The sequence below is a fragment of the Macaca thibetana genome, chromosome 3 (assembly GCF_024542745.1).
Source record: "Macaca thibetana thibetana isolate TM-01 chromosome 3, ASM2454274v1, whole genome shotgun sequence".
In the NCBI taxonomy this organism is placed as follows: Eukaryota; Metazoa; Chordata; class Mammalia; order Primates; family Cercopithecidae; genus Macaca; species Macaca thibetana.
In genome coordinates this window covers 132,031,094-132,046,402 of record NC_065580.1, presented here as the reverse complement: position 1 = coordinate 132,046,402, position 15,309 = coordinate 132,031,094, and the positions used below count along the sequence as shown (strand labels likewise).

The 15,309-nt window shown below is 49.9% G+C and overlaps 1 protein-coding gene across 1 annotated transcript in view; it reads left to right on the top strand.

Moving 5' to 3' along the window:
- Positions 1 to 11,545: 11,545 nt before the first annotated feature.
- GALNT17 (polypeptide N-acetylgalactosaminyltransferase 17) overlaps positions 11,546 to 15,309 on the top strand; it is a 603,442-nt gene continuing 599,678 nt past the window's right edge. The window contains exon 1 of the mRNA XM_050783574.1: positions 11,546 to 12,151. Coding sequence (XP_050639531.1) covers positions 11,914 to 12,151 — 238 coding nt within the window. The 5' untranslated portion in view covers positions 11,546 to 11,913. The remainder of the gene's footprint in view (positions 12,152 to 15,309) is intronic.

Below are 15,309 nucleotides of genomic sequence, written 5' to 3'. Positions count from 1 at the left end.
CACATTTGACTATAACTAAGTTATACATTCACTCCTAACAACAAGGGAGACTGGGAAAAGAAGTCTAGCATGTCCCAGGCTTGGATGCACAGGTAGCTGACTCAACGTAAATGAATGAAGTTTGGGAAATACTGGTTTCGAAGTTGGTGGCAGGATTCTTCTTAGGGCCAGGGCCCAGGAACAAGATAGCAGGAAAGGCTTCCCCATGACAGGCAAGGGCCAGTGAATTTTAGGCCCACTGATACTTAATACTGAGTTTTACTTTTCCCCATTCTCTGCTGTACTTGCAGTGATATACTCTGCTCTTACATAAAATCTGTTAACCTACAACTTGCTTGGAGGTGCCTGGGGCAGGAAGAATGGAATTTGACAGAATAATCCCCGCCCCAAAGATATCATTACTCTAATACCCAAGAACCTATGAATATACAGTGTTAGCTTACATGGCAAAAGGGACTTTGCAGATGTGATTAAAACTAAAGACCATGAGATGGGAGATTATCCTAGATTATCCAGGTGGGCCCAATCTAATCACATGCGCCTTCAGCAGCGGAGAATCTTTTCTGGTTGTGATCAGAGAACTGGAGACATGGCAGCGTGAGAAAATTACAGCCTGACATCATTCGCTCTGAAGATGGAGAAAGGGGTCATGAGCCAAGCAAAGTGGGAAGCTTCTAGAAGCCAGAAAAGGAAAGAAAAGATTGTTCCCTGGAACTTCCAGAAAGGAGTACAATCCTGACAACACCTTGATCCTAGCCCAATGCCCTCTGTGTTGGATTTCTGAACTTCAAAACTGTCAGATAACAAATTCATGCGGTTTTAAGCCACTGAGTTGGTGGTAATTTTTCACAGGAACTACAGAAAATTAATACAGGAACCTATGTCCCTGGTTGAGAAGAAATGTTAGTGAGGGCTGGGCTTGGTGGTTCACGCCTGTAACCCCAGTGCTTTGGAAGGCCCAGGCTGGAGAATTACTTGAGGACAGGAGTTTCAGCCCAGCCTGGGCAACACAGCAAGAACCAATCTCTACAAAACAAACAAACAAACAAACAAACAAATAAATAATTAGCTGGGCATGGTGGCACATGCCTGTAGTCCCAGCTATTCAAGAGGCTGAGGCAGGAGGACTGCTTGAGTCCAGAAGGTCAAGGCTGCATGAGCTATGATCATACCACTGCATTCTAGCCTGGGTGACAGAGGGAGACCCTGTCTCAAAAAAAATGTTAATGAAGGGAGATGAAGACATGGACAAATGTTGACCAGGCAACCAAAAGTTCTATGGAGTACAGCATGGCAACCACAGTTAGGTGGCTTCCAATCTAGATGAGCTACCCATCTAGGGTAGCAACCCAGAGAATCTCTCCCTTGGAAGTACTTGGAGAGGGCATTGGACTTCCCAAAGCAGCTGAGATGGAGGATATTAAATGGAAGTGTAGCCCATGAGCCTGGGGAACTTGAAGACGATCCATTTACATGTTCTCGGCCATGAATTAAGTTAAAGATGGTCAAGGTAAAATCCCACAAACTTCTATTCATCCCAGAAATTCCACCTGTGCCATGAGAACTCCAGTAACCTTGCTCATTTCCAAAGCACTTGCAGAATGCTAAGGGCTGTTCTGAGTGAGCTGTCAAAATTATGCTTCCCTGGGTGTTTTCTCCAAACAAGTTGTCCCACTCAGCAAAAATAACTCAAGAAGCTGTAGTTTCAGAGACTACCTCCAGAGGCTTCATGAAACCACTCAGCGTAGCTGGCATTGAGCCCAAGTCACCACCCATTACAGAGAGGTGGTTCTCCCCTATCAACTAGCAAATATAGAATGAGAAGGACGTTGAGGGTAAACAAATACACATTTATTACAACTTTGGTGTGTAGGTGATGGGATATCTGGTTGTGGACAAAGGAAGTGAAATGAAGCAGAGATTCCCCTTTTTTAGGGCCCTGCACTGTCTCCCCAGAAACTTGGACTCCACCCAGAAACCTTTTCAGAAATCCGGACCTGACCTGGACCCCACCAAATGAATCCACTGACAGGCAGACTTCAGATAAGAGGAAACTCAAGACAACTCTAACCACCATTCTTTTTTCTAAATTTCTTCCTGAGGGGCCTGAAGAAGGTCACATCCACGAGCCAGAGCTAACGCTTTTTTCTGCTGATCCCAAATTTTTAGACACAGCTTGCCTTCTGAACCAATCACAAATCAGAAAGTTTTTGAATCTGCCTATAACCTGTAAGCCCTCACTTCAAGATATTCCACTCTTTTACGCCGAAACCAATGTGTAAGCTCCACGTACTGATGTACAATTTTGTCTGTAGCTTCTGCTTTCCTGAAATGTACAGAGTTTTGCTCTTGTTACCCAGGCTGGAGTGCAATGGTGCGATCTCGGCTTACTGTAACCTCCACCTCTTGGGTTTAAGCGATTCTCCTGCCTCAGCCTCCAGAGTAGCTGGAACTACAGGCGCCAGCCACCGCAGCCGACTAATTTTTTTCTTTTCTTTTTTTTTTTTTTTTTTTAGTAGAGATGGGGTTTCACCATGTTGTCCAGGCTGGTCTCAAACTCCTGACCTCAAGTGATCCACCCACCTCAGTCTCCCAAAGTGCTGGGATTACAGGAGTGAGCCACCGTGCCTAACCAACCCACGCCTTTTAAATCCCCTACCTGTGAGCTATTGGGGAGGTCTGGTCTTAAACATGAGCTGCCCTGATTCTCCCTGCTTGATGCTGTGCAAATAAATGACTTCCCTTCTGCCACTGCAAAAACCTCGGTGTGGATGTCTGGACCTTACTATAGCATTGAGTGAGCAGACTCCAATTCGGTTTTATAACAGAAGCTGTATCTAGAAACCCACAAGGAGAGTTCTAGACCTTCAGAAAGAGGATGGAATCAGTGACTAAACAAATAAATGCCTCCAGCTCGTGACCCTGAACATCCATATTTATTGTTAACTGAGAGCAGGAATTGCCAGGCAGGATCAGAACTGCGTAGGGACTGAGTGCGGCCAGGGGGTGTGGTGAGTATGGAGGGCCCTCTGTAGCTGTTCCCCTTGTGAGTGATGTTCCTTTGAGGTCTGAACCCTGGTCATCCCCCTGTCGTTCCCAGATGCCCCACTCAGGCCCGAGTCCTGCTGAACAGGGTCAGCCCAACGCTGCATCTGTGTGGCCTGAGACTGAAAGCTCAGTCTCTTGGCCTCTCCACATACTCACCCCAAAGCAAGCACTGATCCTATTAAGGGTTTATTCATAGCAACAACAGGAAATGGAGAGGCAGTGAAAAGTCAGTGAAAAGTCACCTCCTGTGTTCCTCCTTTTTTCTTTCTTTTTCCACTTAGAATCTTAAAGACACGCAGTCTTCTGGTTCTACAAACCTTTAATACATTTAGAAAAGATGCATACATTGAGTAAAGTAGAGGCTTGCCCCTGAGAAGGACTGGAGTGAGACTCATCTACATTTCAGAAGATATTTTTTTTTTCTTTTCTTTTTTTAAGATCCAGCCTCGCTCTGTCGCCTAGGCTGGAGTGCAGTGGCACAATCTCGGAGCTCACTGCAGCCCCCACTTCCTGGGTTCAAGCAATTCTCCTGCTTCAGCTTCCTGAGTAGCTGGGACTCCAGGTGCCCACCACCACACCCGGTTAATTTTTGTATTTTTAGTAGAGACGGGGTTTCACCATGTTGGCCAGACTGGTCTCGAACTCTTGGCCTCTACCCGCCTTGGCCTCCCAAGGTGCTGGGCTTACAGGTGTGAACATTGTGTCCGGCCTCAGAAGACCTTTTCTAGGCCTAGGCATTGCCAGGCGGGTGGGCCTTGGGAGGAGCATCTGGGATGCTAAATGAAAATAGAGATGAGGCCCAGGAGCAGAAAGGAGGGAAGCGGTGTTCCCCAGGGTAGCTGGTTGGACTAGATCCCTGAAATTGGATGACTGTGGACAACAGAACAGGCACAGAAGAGCCTGTCCTTCATGGGTAGGCCACATTGTTTCTCCTGGCTACAATTTAATAACTTTAACATCATGATTTATTTATCATTTGTCTTTCCTAATAGACAATAGCCCCATGGGGGCAGGAAACACGTAGCCACTGTGCCCTGCACAGAACAGCACATGGTAAGCCCTTATTAAGAGTTCAATGGATGAACAGGCACTTAGTAGATTTTAGATACATTGTAGATGATTTCTAGATAAACAGTTGCACATGTTAGGAGCTCTTTGATAGGGCTCTGCAGAGGACTGGGATTTTAAACTGGGCCTTAAGAGGGCCTGGTTAAAGGGAATCCAACAGTAGAAAGAATGTATTTTAATGAAAATGCAACCCTAGGGCTGTTATGCAACTTGGCTAGTAGGCTTCAACGGCTTTTTCATGGTGGATCTTATCAGGAAAAGATATGAAACATGTATATTTATTTAAAAATTATTTACTGGCATGACTGCTTGTATTAGTTGCACATACTAGAAGACAGAAGCTCTAATATTTTCTTCCTGTAACCCAATGGGTTGTCTTGTATTCACACTTTTTTTTTTTTTTTTGAAGCAGAGTCTTGCTCTGTCGCCCAGGAGTGCAGTGGTGCAATCTCGGCTCACTGCAACCTCTGCCTCCCTGAGTTCGAGGGATTGTCTTGCTTTGCATCCTGAGTAGCTGAGACTACAGGTGTGCACCACGACATCCTGCTCATTTTTTGTATGTTTTCAGTAGAGATGTGGTTCACCATGTTGGCCAGGGTGGTCTGGAACTCCTCGCCTCAAGTGATCTGCCCACCTCGGCCTCGAAAAGTCCTGGGATTATAGGCATGAACCACCGCGCCTGGACTTGTACTTACACTTTGCAAACCACTCGTGCTGGCTGATGACATCTTGGTCACAGAAAGTGACCTGGGGTACAGGAAGTATGGCCTAAGTCTCAAAGACAGGTGGATTCCGATGCTTGTTTTCACCAACTGCTGGCCTTTCTCAGTTGTAGTAATTTTTTTTTTTCTTTTTTAGGGTGGGCATCTCACTCTGTTGCCCAGGCTGGAGTGCAGCGGTGCAACCATAGCTCACTACAGCCTTAAACTCTGGGTCTCAAGCAATCATCCTGCTCAGCCTCCAAGCAGCTGAGGCTACAGCAGTGTGCCACTACACCTGGCTAAATTTTTTATTTTTATTTTTGCAGAGATGGGGTCTTGCTATGTTGCTCAGTCTGTTTTTTTTTTTTTTTTCCTTTTTTTGAGGCAGAGTCTTGCTCTGTCTCCCAGGCTGGAGAGCAGTGGCAAGGTCTTGACTCCCCCCTGAATCCTGGATTCAAGCAATTCTCCTGCCTCAACCTCCCATATAGCTGGGACTCCAGGCGTGTGCCACCATGCCTGGCTAATCTTGTGTATTTTTAGTAGAGACGGGGTTTCACCATGTTGACCAGGCTGGTCTCGAAATCCTGACCTCAGGTGATCCACCCATGTTGGCCTCCCAAAGTGCTGGGATTACAGGTATGAGACACCACGTCTGGCCTCAGACTGGTCTTGAATTTCCACCCTGAAGAGATTCTCCCGCCTCAGCCTCCCAAAGTGCTTAGACTGCAGGCGTGAGCCACTATGTCTGGCCAATTGTAGCAACTTTAATAATAACCATAACTATTAGGTTGGTGCAACAGTAATTGTGGCTTCTGCCATGAAAAGTGATGACAAAAACCGCAATCACTGTTGCACCAATGTAATGATACTTATTGAGTGCATAGAGGCTGAAATTCTAACAGACAATGGCCAGGCCATATGTGACAATAGAACTCTGACCGGACGACCGGGAATGGTGACTCACGCTTGTATTCACAGCAGTTTGGGAGGCCAAGGCGGGTGGATTGCTTGAGTCCAGGAGTCTGAGGCCAGCCTGGGCAACACAGTGAAGCCCACCTCTACTAAAAATACAAAAATTAGCTGGGCACAGTGGTGGGCACTGGTGGTCCCAGCTACTTGGGAGGCTGAGGTGGGAGATCCCTTGAGCCTAGAAGGTTGAGGCTGCAGTCAGCCAAGATTGTGCCACTGCACTCCAGCCTAGGCAACAGAGTAAGACCCTGTCTCAAAAAAAAAAAAAAAAAAAAAAAGAACTCTGACCCGAAACCTCTGGGGCAAGTGGCTCCACATGGCCAGGACATGGCTGCCAGCTTCTCAGATTTTTGCCCAATTTTCAACTTTGAACCAACCAACTGAAAGCGAAATATGTCCTCCTTACTGATCCCATGGATACCCTGCTTCTACATTAGCTCACCTCCCGCTTCCCCAGACTAGCAGCCTTCAATCAGGGTGCACTTGTCCCTTTCACGCCCCAGAAGCTTTTCTTTTTCTTTTCTTTCTTGTTTTATTTTTTGAGACAGAATCTCACTCTGTCGCCCAGGCTGTAGTGCTGTAGTGCAATCTTGGTCCACTGCAATCTCTGTCTCCCAGGTTCAAGTAATTCTTTTGCTTTAGCCTTTCTAGTAACTGGGAGGTGTCCCACCACACCCAGCTAATTTTTGTATTTTTAGCAGAGATGGGGTTTCACCATATTAGCCAGGCTGGTCTCAAACTCCTGACCTCAGGTGATCTGCCCACCTTGGCCTCCCAAAGTGCTGGGATTTCAGGCGTGAGCCACCTCACTGAGCACCCATAAGCTTTTCTTTTCTTTCCTCTGCCTGCCTTCAAGTTTCCACCCTATGCAAGGGATGATGGCTGACTCCCTTGCAATAGCAAGGTCAGAATAGATAGCCTTTGCTTGTCCTCACTTGGGTGGTCTTTGCTTATTTTCATGGTGCTTATTAGGTGCCTAGCACTGAGCTAAGTAATTTACATGTATTAGCTCATTTATGCTTGCAACTTCAAGAGGTAGGATTATGGATATTATTCCTGTTTGACAGCTGGAAAAAGAAAAACAGATAATGCCCAAAGAAGTGAGGTAACTTGCTCAAGGTCACACAACAGATTCAATGGTGAGGCTAGGTTGATACATGTACAATGCCTGACACACAATACCTAGGCACTGAGCACTCAACACAGCTTGGTCTCTCCCTGTTTACTTACCTCCCCTGTAAGCTCTCCAACACTGCTACACTGTGAATTCTTGAAGCGGGGAGGTAGATTCATGTCTTTTTGTTTCCTCCTTAAAAAAAATCTGCAGCTGCGCTTGGTGGCTCACGCCTGTAATCCCAGCACTTTGGGAGGCCGAGGTGGGCAGATCACCTGAGGTCAGGAGTTCGAGACCAGCCTGACCAACACGCAGAAACCCCGCCTCTACTAAAAAAATACAAAATTTAGCCTGGTGTGGTGGCACGTGCCTGTAATCCCAGCCAGTCGGGAGGCTGAGGCAAGAGAATTGCTCGAACCCGGGAGGCGGAGGTTGCGGTGAGCCGAGATCATGCCATTGCACTCCAGCCTGGGCTACAAGAGTGAAACTCCATCTAAAAAAAAAACAAAACAAAACAAAACCCTGCAGGTAGGAGGCCATAATCGTAAAAGGATTAAAATAGGAACAGAAAACCAATTACTGCATGTTTTCATTTATAAGTGGGCGCTAGACATTGAGTACGTGTGGACATCAAGATGGGGACAATGGACACTGGGGGCTACTACAAGGGTGGGGGGAGGGGAACATGGGTTGAAAAACTGCCAACCAGGCACAGTGGCCCACTCTTGTAATCTCAGCACTTTGGGAGGCCGAGGCGGGCAGACCACCTGAGTTCAGAAGTTGGAGACCAGCCTGGCCAACATGGCGAAACCCCATTTCTATTAAAAATGCAAAAATTAGCCAGGCGTGGTGGCCTTGCCTCTAATCCAGCTGCTTGGGAGGCTGAGGCAGAAGAATCGCTTGAACCCAGGAGGTGGAGTTTGCAGTGAGCCCAGATCGCGCCATTACACTCCAGCCTGGGCAACAGCAAGACTGTCTCAAAAACAAACAAAAAGAAAACTACCTATTGGTTTCTATGCTCATTAGTACCTGGGTGATGGAATCCATACCCCAAACCTCAGCATCACACAATATACTCATGTAACAAACCTGCACACCACACATACCCTCTGTATCTAAAGTAAAAGTTGGAATTATAACAACAAAAACTCCCATATCTTTTGCAATGCTCGGGGTTTTATGAGAGTGATGGCTTTGCCTCACCAGTTCTAACAAGAATAAATGGGTTGGCCAAACCTCTGTAGAGAGATGAGTCCCTGGTTTCCCTTGGAGAAACTCCAAGTATTTTAACTCTTGTAATGGACTCAGATGAGATGTGATACATTTTTAACACGCAAACAGAGTGGACAGAGTCATGTCAAAGGTATATGTTATTTGAACCATGGTTGAGTGAAAAATGTATTTGAAATAAAAAGTCCTTGCACAGAAATACTATTGGTCTGTTTCCTTTTAGTTTGCTCAACCAATCAACCAACCAAAGAAACTCTTTTGATAAAGCTTTTGTAGTTAAACTGAGTTTTATGATTGGGAAAGGTTTTGGGTGCCATCCAAGATAAATTTCTTCTTTTAAAGTCAAGAACAGATTTATTCTTTGGTGACCAAAAAGGGACTAGAACCCAGACCTTATGGCTAGCAGACCACACAGCCACTGAAGTGTAATTTTGTTGGTTTCAGAAGCAGCTGGTATATAATAAACTTTTAGTTGATTATGTTTTTGCATATATAACGTGTGCTAGGCAGGTCCTTAAACTTTTAGGGTCATTGACTATTTTGAGAATCTGATGAAACTTACAGGTCTTTTCCCCAGAAAAAAAATGTCTATGTAACATGCAGATACATTTTTGCATCTGACTGAGGGCCATTCATGAACTCCTGAAGTCTAGCTAGGGTGGGGTGTCTCTAGGGAGAGGAGTTCGCTAGGACATGGAATAGAGTAGAATCAAAGGCCCAGGTAAGGTCAGACACCACCAATTGGAAATGTCTGCAGGCCTCGAGATGATGGGGTTTTCCCTGGATAGACTTGCTCTTGCCTTTGTTCTTGGGTTGAGAAAGAAGAAGGTGAAATTGATTCAGAGTTGGGGATTACTGGGCTGGGACAGTGGAAAAACGTGATAGACATGTGCATGATCCTTAATAGCAGGTGCTATTAGGAATGTGTTTGAAATAAATGAGTAACCATGAACTCCAGGAAGAGGAGGGAAGAAACTCCAGAGGGGATAGAGAGGCATAGATACCTGGGAAGCAGAAGGAAGTTGTTGCCTGAAAAATATGTTTGGAGTTGAGAATGGGAGAGGTAAAAAGCTAGGGAACAGTAATAACAGGCTGGGATTTTAGTGCAGGACTGCAGGAGTGGAATGCTTCTCTGTGAATGCAGCGTTCAGGATGTGGCCATGACAGTGGGTCACTCATTGAGTATAGTGTCCAGTGTCATTTTTGAACACAGAAGCTGTCCAGAATGCGTGCAGGAGCTGGGAGGAGGCGCCTGGAGGATGCATGATAAAGCCAATGGTTAATTTGGATCTGAGACCTCTCTGACTTTAGAGAAAGCACAGAAATCTCTCTGAAGTTGAAATTTGCCTGGAAACTTCTCGATTACTCTGAGGCTGTTTCCTCTACTTTGTTTCCTGTTTCACATTCCCAAATATGCACATGCTTGAGAGTCAGCCTCAAGCATGTACTTAGAGCCACTTACTGCTGCTTGGGCACCCTAACCCAATGCCTCAGCCTCCCTGGCTTCAGTCCTGCGGCTGGTGAATGTTCAAAAATTATTTTTGCAGAAGCTTCCATTGATTGTGCTAGTTCCATCTGTAGTGTGGTTATAATAACACCCAACTCAACTGGATACTCCGTGAGATGCTCAGTAACCCAAGTTTCTTCCCACACAGCCTCTGTCTTGTCCAACATGTGTGGCTAAAAATCATCCCTTGTGCCTTTTTCATTTAACTGTTTTGTGTCCACTTTCAGGTAGATTATACAAAGCATGCGCCCTGAGGATCCGATTGCAACCAGGCACAGAGTTCCAAGGGAATGAAATAAAAAGACTATTTTTTTTGCATGTGCATTTCTGTGTTAAAAATCAAAACTTAATATATAAGCAAAAACAAAACAAGAAACCAAGCCCCAGAAAAAAAAAGCAAAACAAAAACTGTAATGAGATCAAAATGATGAGGGGAAAACGACCAGCTCCGTCTAGCTTTGCTGCCCAATTTTTATTAGTTGGCGGCCTGATTTCTATCTTAGACCCAAGGAATTAAATGGATCAGCCAGGGGGGTTTGAATTCCAGTATTTCGAGTTCCTGGGTTTTGGGAAGAAGAAGAGGTAGTGGAAAACCAGTAGCCAAATCAATATGCTTCTTATAATAAAATTTGAACAGAGCTGTGGCTGGGCCTAGAAGCAGTGACTGGGTAGGTCAGAATTCTTGTCCGCAGGGAATCCCCCCAAGCCCGCTCACGCCCGGCCTGGCTCCGAAAGTCTCAGAATCCGAGTCTCCAGGCCAGATTTTCCCTCTAGCCATTCCTGGCCACGCAGCGCGGAGCCGCGAGCACACAGAGAAGGATGTCTTCATCGCCAACCGGGATGGAACGAACCCGCCCGCTCGGGGAGTACTGAGAACTAAAGGGTCCCTCCAGCGCCGGCCGCAGCCAGCATGCCTTGACTGCCTCCATCCCGCGCGGTCCCCACTCTCCAGGCGCCCCCGCCCTGCCCGGGTGCGCGCGCACGAGCCGGCAAGCCGGGGAGCTGTGCGCTCGGCAGCCTGCGGGCGGCGGCGGCCGACAGCCTCGCGGGGACAGGGCGGCCAGGGGCGGCGGAGGAGGAGCTGGCGCCGCCGCCGCTCCCCTCGGGCCGCGCCCCGCCCTCCGCCGCCACCTGCGCGTCCCCTCAGGGCTCCCTAGCTCAAGGGCTGTGTGGCTCTCGGTGCCGCAGCGGCGGTGTCACTGCGTCCACCAATTGGGAGACTCGGCGTTTGGCTCCGGGGGGCGCGGGACGAGCCGCGCAGCCGGATCTGGCGAGCGGAGGGTGAGACGGCGCGCGTCCCTCCCTGCCGCGCGTCCCTCCCCCCCGCGCTCCCCCGCGGCGTTGTCGGAGGGGGTAGAGAACTGCTGTGACTTTTGAGGTCCGACTCCTTCCGGCCAGCCTCGCGACGCGCCAGCTCCGAGACAGGCCGGTGCGCCCTGCAGGCCCCGAAGGCTCTTGGCGCGGTTTGGGGGCTTGGAACGTGTCCGGCAGCCGGCGGCGCTGAGCGCGCTGGTGAGTTTGCCGGCGAGGTGGGGTAGACCCCGCGCGGGGGGCGGAGAGGACGTCGCGCTCGGCCCCGCGCCCGCCCCCTAGTGTTGCCCCCACTTTGAGAGTAATTGAGACTTGAGCGTGACTGCGGAGCCTCGAGGATGCGGGCGCCCCGCGCGAGCTTCCGCTCTGCCCGGCGCGATGAAGCGGGTCGGTGAGCGGAACAAAGGCGCCAGCCAGGGGAAGCGGGTCCTCTGCTGAAGAGCGCGGGTGGCGCGCCGCGACGGCCGCCTGCGGGCGAGGGTGGAGGCTGTGCGGCCCCAGGCGCGGCGCGCTCCGCCGTGGGCGGGCGGCGATCCCTGAGCCCGGCACCTGCGCGCCGCTCCCTCTGCGCCTCCCTGGCGGCCCCGCCTGCCGGCCCCGGAGTCCGCGGCGCCGGCAGCTAGAGGTCCAGAGGCGAACCCCTTGCTGGTGCAGAAGAGAGACCCCGAAGTCCCTGGCCTTTCCCCGAGACGCCTGGAAGGGGCCGTGCGCCGTGGACTGAGTAGGCGTCTCGGGGAGCACTTCTGCAGAGCGGGGTCTTCCGTGTGAGCGATTCCGCGCTCCCCACGACCGTTCCGTCCTCCCAGCTGTCTCCGCCGCCCGAGCATCCTTGAGGTGGGGCGGGCAGGGGCTTGGATCCTTGCCGGCCGTCTGGTGTGTGAGGCTTGCACGGCCCCTGGCTGCCCCGCGCCTCGCCGGAGCCCCAGGGGGCGCGGGTCCGGGTCGAGGGCCGGCTGGGCTGTTTGATGGCTTCACTGAGAAGAGTCAAAGTGCTGCTGGTGTTGAACTTGATCGCGGTAGCCGGCTTCGTGCTCTTCCTGGCCAAGTGCCGGCCCATCGCGGTGCGCAGCGGAGACGCCTTCCACGAGATCCGGCCGCGCGCCGAGGTGGCCAACCTCAGCGCGCACAGCGCCAGCCCCATCCAGGATGCGGTCCTGAAGCGCCTGTCGCTGCTGGAGGACATCGTGTACCGGCAGCTGAATGGTAAGGACGCACGCCGGCGCCTCCGGGGCTCGGTGCGGGCGGGCGGGCCGGGCACAGAGTGAGCCCCGGGGTTCCTGCGCGCTGCGCGCTGTGTCTGGGAGCCGGCACATCCTGGCTCCCGCGCTCTCCGTCTTACTCTTCCTGCCCCATCTCGGGCAGATGGCCGGGGCTGCTGGAAAGAACAACTTGCCTGATTCTTTTCCGTGCCCCACCTGCAAGTTTGGTTTTATCCTGGAAACATGTCAGTACAGTTGGCTCCGGGTCCCCGCGTGAGAACTGGAAATCATTCCCTGGCGACTCCAGCCCGAGCGCAGAAACTAGTGTAGCGGCCAAATGGGACTGGAGGCACGCGGGCAGACGTGTAGGAGGAAATAGTTTTAGAGCCCAGCGTTTGGTGGGGGAGTAGGGAGCGGGGAGATTGGAGGGCTTAGATGTCTGCAGACAAAGGCAAGGCCCCAGGTCTCAGAGCTAATGTGCTTCGGTAGTATATCGGAGGAATATGCCATCTCTCTATGAGGTGAGCTGCTTAGCTAAGAATGAGGACTCCTCCCTTCCCGCTTCCTTTGTTTCTCCTTGGGGGCTGCGGAGGGGCGATTGTTAAAAGTTCAAGGTGGGCCTGGGAAGTTTCCAGAATGTAGCAAAGCGAGATGTGGCATCCCATTGGTGACAATTGTCAGAATCTGTGCCATCTAAAATGTTGTCCTCAGTACTTCAGGAGAAGAGGGAGACTTTTTATGTGCTCTCGTCACACCTGGGCCAGGTCATTGGACACTTGCTGTCCCCAAAGTCGGAGTGAGTGTTACCTACCTGAGTACAGGCAGGTTTCCAGGACTCGTGGGGTTATCCAAGCAGATACATACTTAGGTACAGACTGCCTCCTCCCTTTCTGAGCTGCTAACTCATGTTCTCAAACGAACTTCAGATAATCACGCAGATCGTGATAATAATAACTGATGGAATTCTTACTGTGTGCCAGATGCGTGCAAAGACATTACAAGTGCATTATCTCACTGTATGTTCACATCTGTCCAGCGAGACTCCACCCATCCCCAGAGGGGAAATGAGAAAAAGAAGCGAGGCGAGGTTAACTAAGTTGCCCTGTGTTAAATAAGGTATAACTGCGCCCCAAACCGCTGTAATAGGAATAATAATAGAGTTTGGAGTCAGAACCCTGTGTCTGGTTGACCACAGAGCCTGTGCTCTCGACCCCATAGGCACAAACTTCTATCCATGGTTTCCCCCTAAGTGAAAGGAGTATTAGGTTTGTTGAAAACAAAAATATGTGGAATTGCAAATACAGACGTATACCTTCTCACACTGGAGGATCAGGCTCAGCTGTCTTCACCGTGGTGGCAGGGGGCAGGGAGAAGGAGGATGGCAGATGGTTCCCTTCCTGCTCACCAGTGGTCCCTGCTGGGTACTCGGCGGAGGGATGGGGTGGAGGGAGACGGGAGGTCAGATCTCTGAGCCGATGAAAGGATGCTGCGGTCTTCTCAATGCCATTTGACAGGTATCCAGGGGATGCCTTGAACTTACAGGGTATATGGCCTGGCTGTCAGGGTAGCCCATGAAAGTTATGCAGAAGCTGTTCTCTCAAGTGTCTGAAATATGGCACAGAATGCAATAAAAACTAATAGTTCATTTCTGGAGGAATCAGAAACTTACGGGGTGGCTTATAATTTGGGATAGATTCCTGCCGTAGACATACCCATAGGAACTTCAAAGGATAACCTGGTTTCCCTCACTCATCAGGCTTTTCTCAGGGACACAGGTTATTTTAGTATCAGTTTCTTTGTTTTATGTTTTCTTTTTTTTTTTTTGTGAGACAGGGTCTTCTTGCTCTGTCACTCAGGCTGGAGTGCAGTGGTGCAGTCACAGCTCACTGCAGCTTCGAACTCCTGGGCTCAAGTCATCCTCCGGCCTCAGCCTCCCAAGTAGCTGGGTCTACAGATGTGCATCACCACACCCTGCTAATTTTTTAATTTTTTGCAGAGACAGGGTCTTGCTAGGTTGGCCAGGCTGGTCTCAAACTCTTGGCTTCAAGCAGTCCTCCCGCTTGGGCCTCCCAAAGTGTTGGGATGACAGGAGTGAGCCACCATGCCTGGCCCCAGTATTAGTTTCAATTAGGAGCACTAAATGTTATATAGCTGTACCCAAAACTTCCCTCATAGGAATAATAAAATTCTATAATAATAACTGATGGAATTCTTGCTGTGTGCCAGATGTGTGCGAAGACATTACAAGTGCATTATCTCACTGTATGTTCACATCTGTCCAGAGAGGCTCCACCCATCCCCAGATGAGAAATGAGAACACTAGGTGAAGGAAGGTTAGGAGGCTACTTTCTACATGTCACAGACTTACATGAACCCAATGAGCCTTTACAATGACCTGCGAGATGGGTGCTCTGACACCCACCTGAACAACGTGCTCACAGTCACCTGGCTAGTGAGTGTCAGAGCTGGGAATTGAAGCTGGAATGTCAGGCTCCAGAATGGAGGTTCTTAGCTCCTGCACCAGTGTCTCGATCTTCAGCGTGTGCATCACAATCACTGAAGAGCCCTTTAAGACAGATTTCTGGGTCTCCCGTCCCGGTCTGGGTGTGGGGTGGGGGCTGAGAATTTGCCTTTCTAACAAACTTGGGACACGGCCCTTGACCCACTGCCTGGCACTCTGCTGCCTACATCAAACAGAGTAAAGGTAGAAAACCCATCCGACCTCCAAAGCCAGCTCGTTTCGAGGACTTAAGCTGAGAGCTTGCTTCAGATCGGCTGGCATCTGGCTTCCTTCTCTGTGGTCTTCTGCCCTGTAAACAGTTCCTGGGCTGGTGGAGTCAGGTGCTGTGGGGCGGGAAGGCTGAGTTTTCCTGACTTGTAAGTGGGCAGCAAGGCCAAGTTGAGAGCTTTTCCTGGGCAAGCTAAGAATGCAAGCTGCGACTAGGCAGATGTCATCGGCCTGACTGCCTAGTGTCATTTGCGGTGACATGAAGCCTGCAGGAAAAGAGCAGGGAAAAATTGTGAAATATAGGGGACTCTTCCTATCTCCACCTGGCTCCTCAAGCACCTTCATCCTCTGCCGGCGTGTCCCATCTGTTGATGCTCTCCACCCGTGTCCCATCTGTTGATGCTCTCCACCCGCTGCAGTGGGAGGCTGCAGTG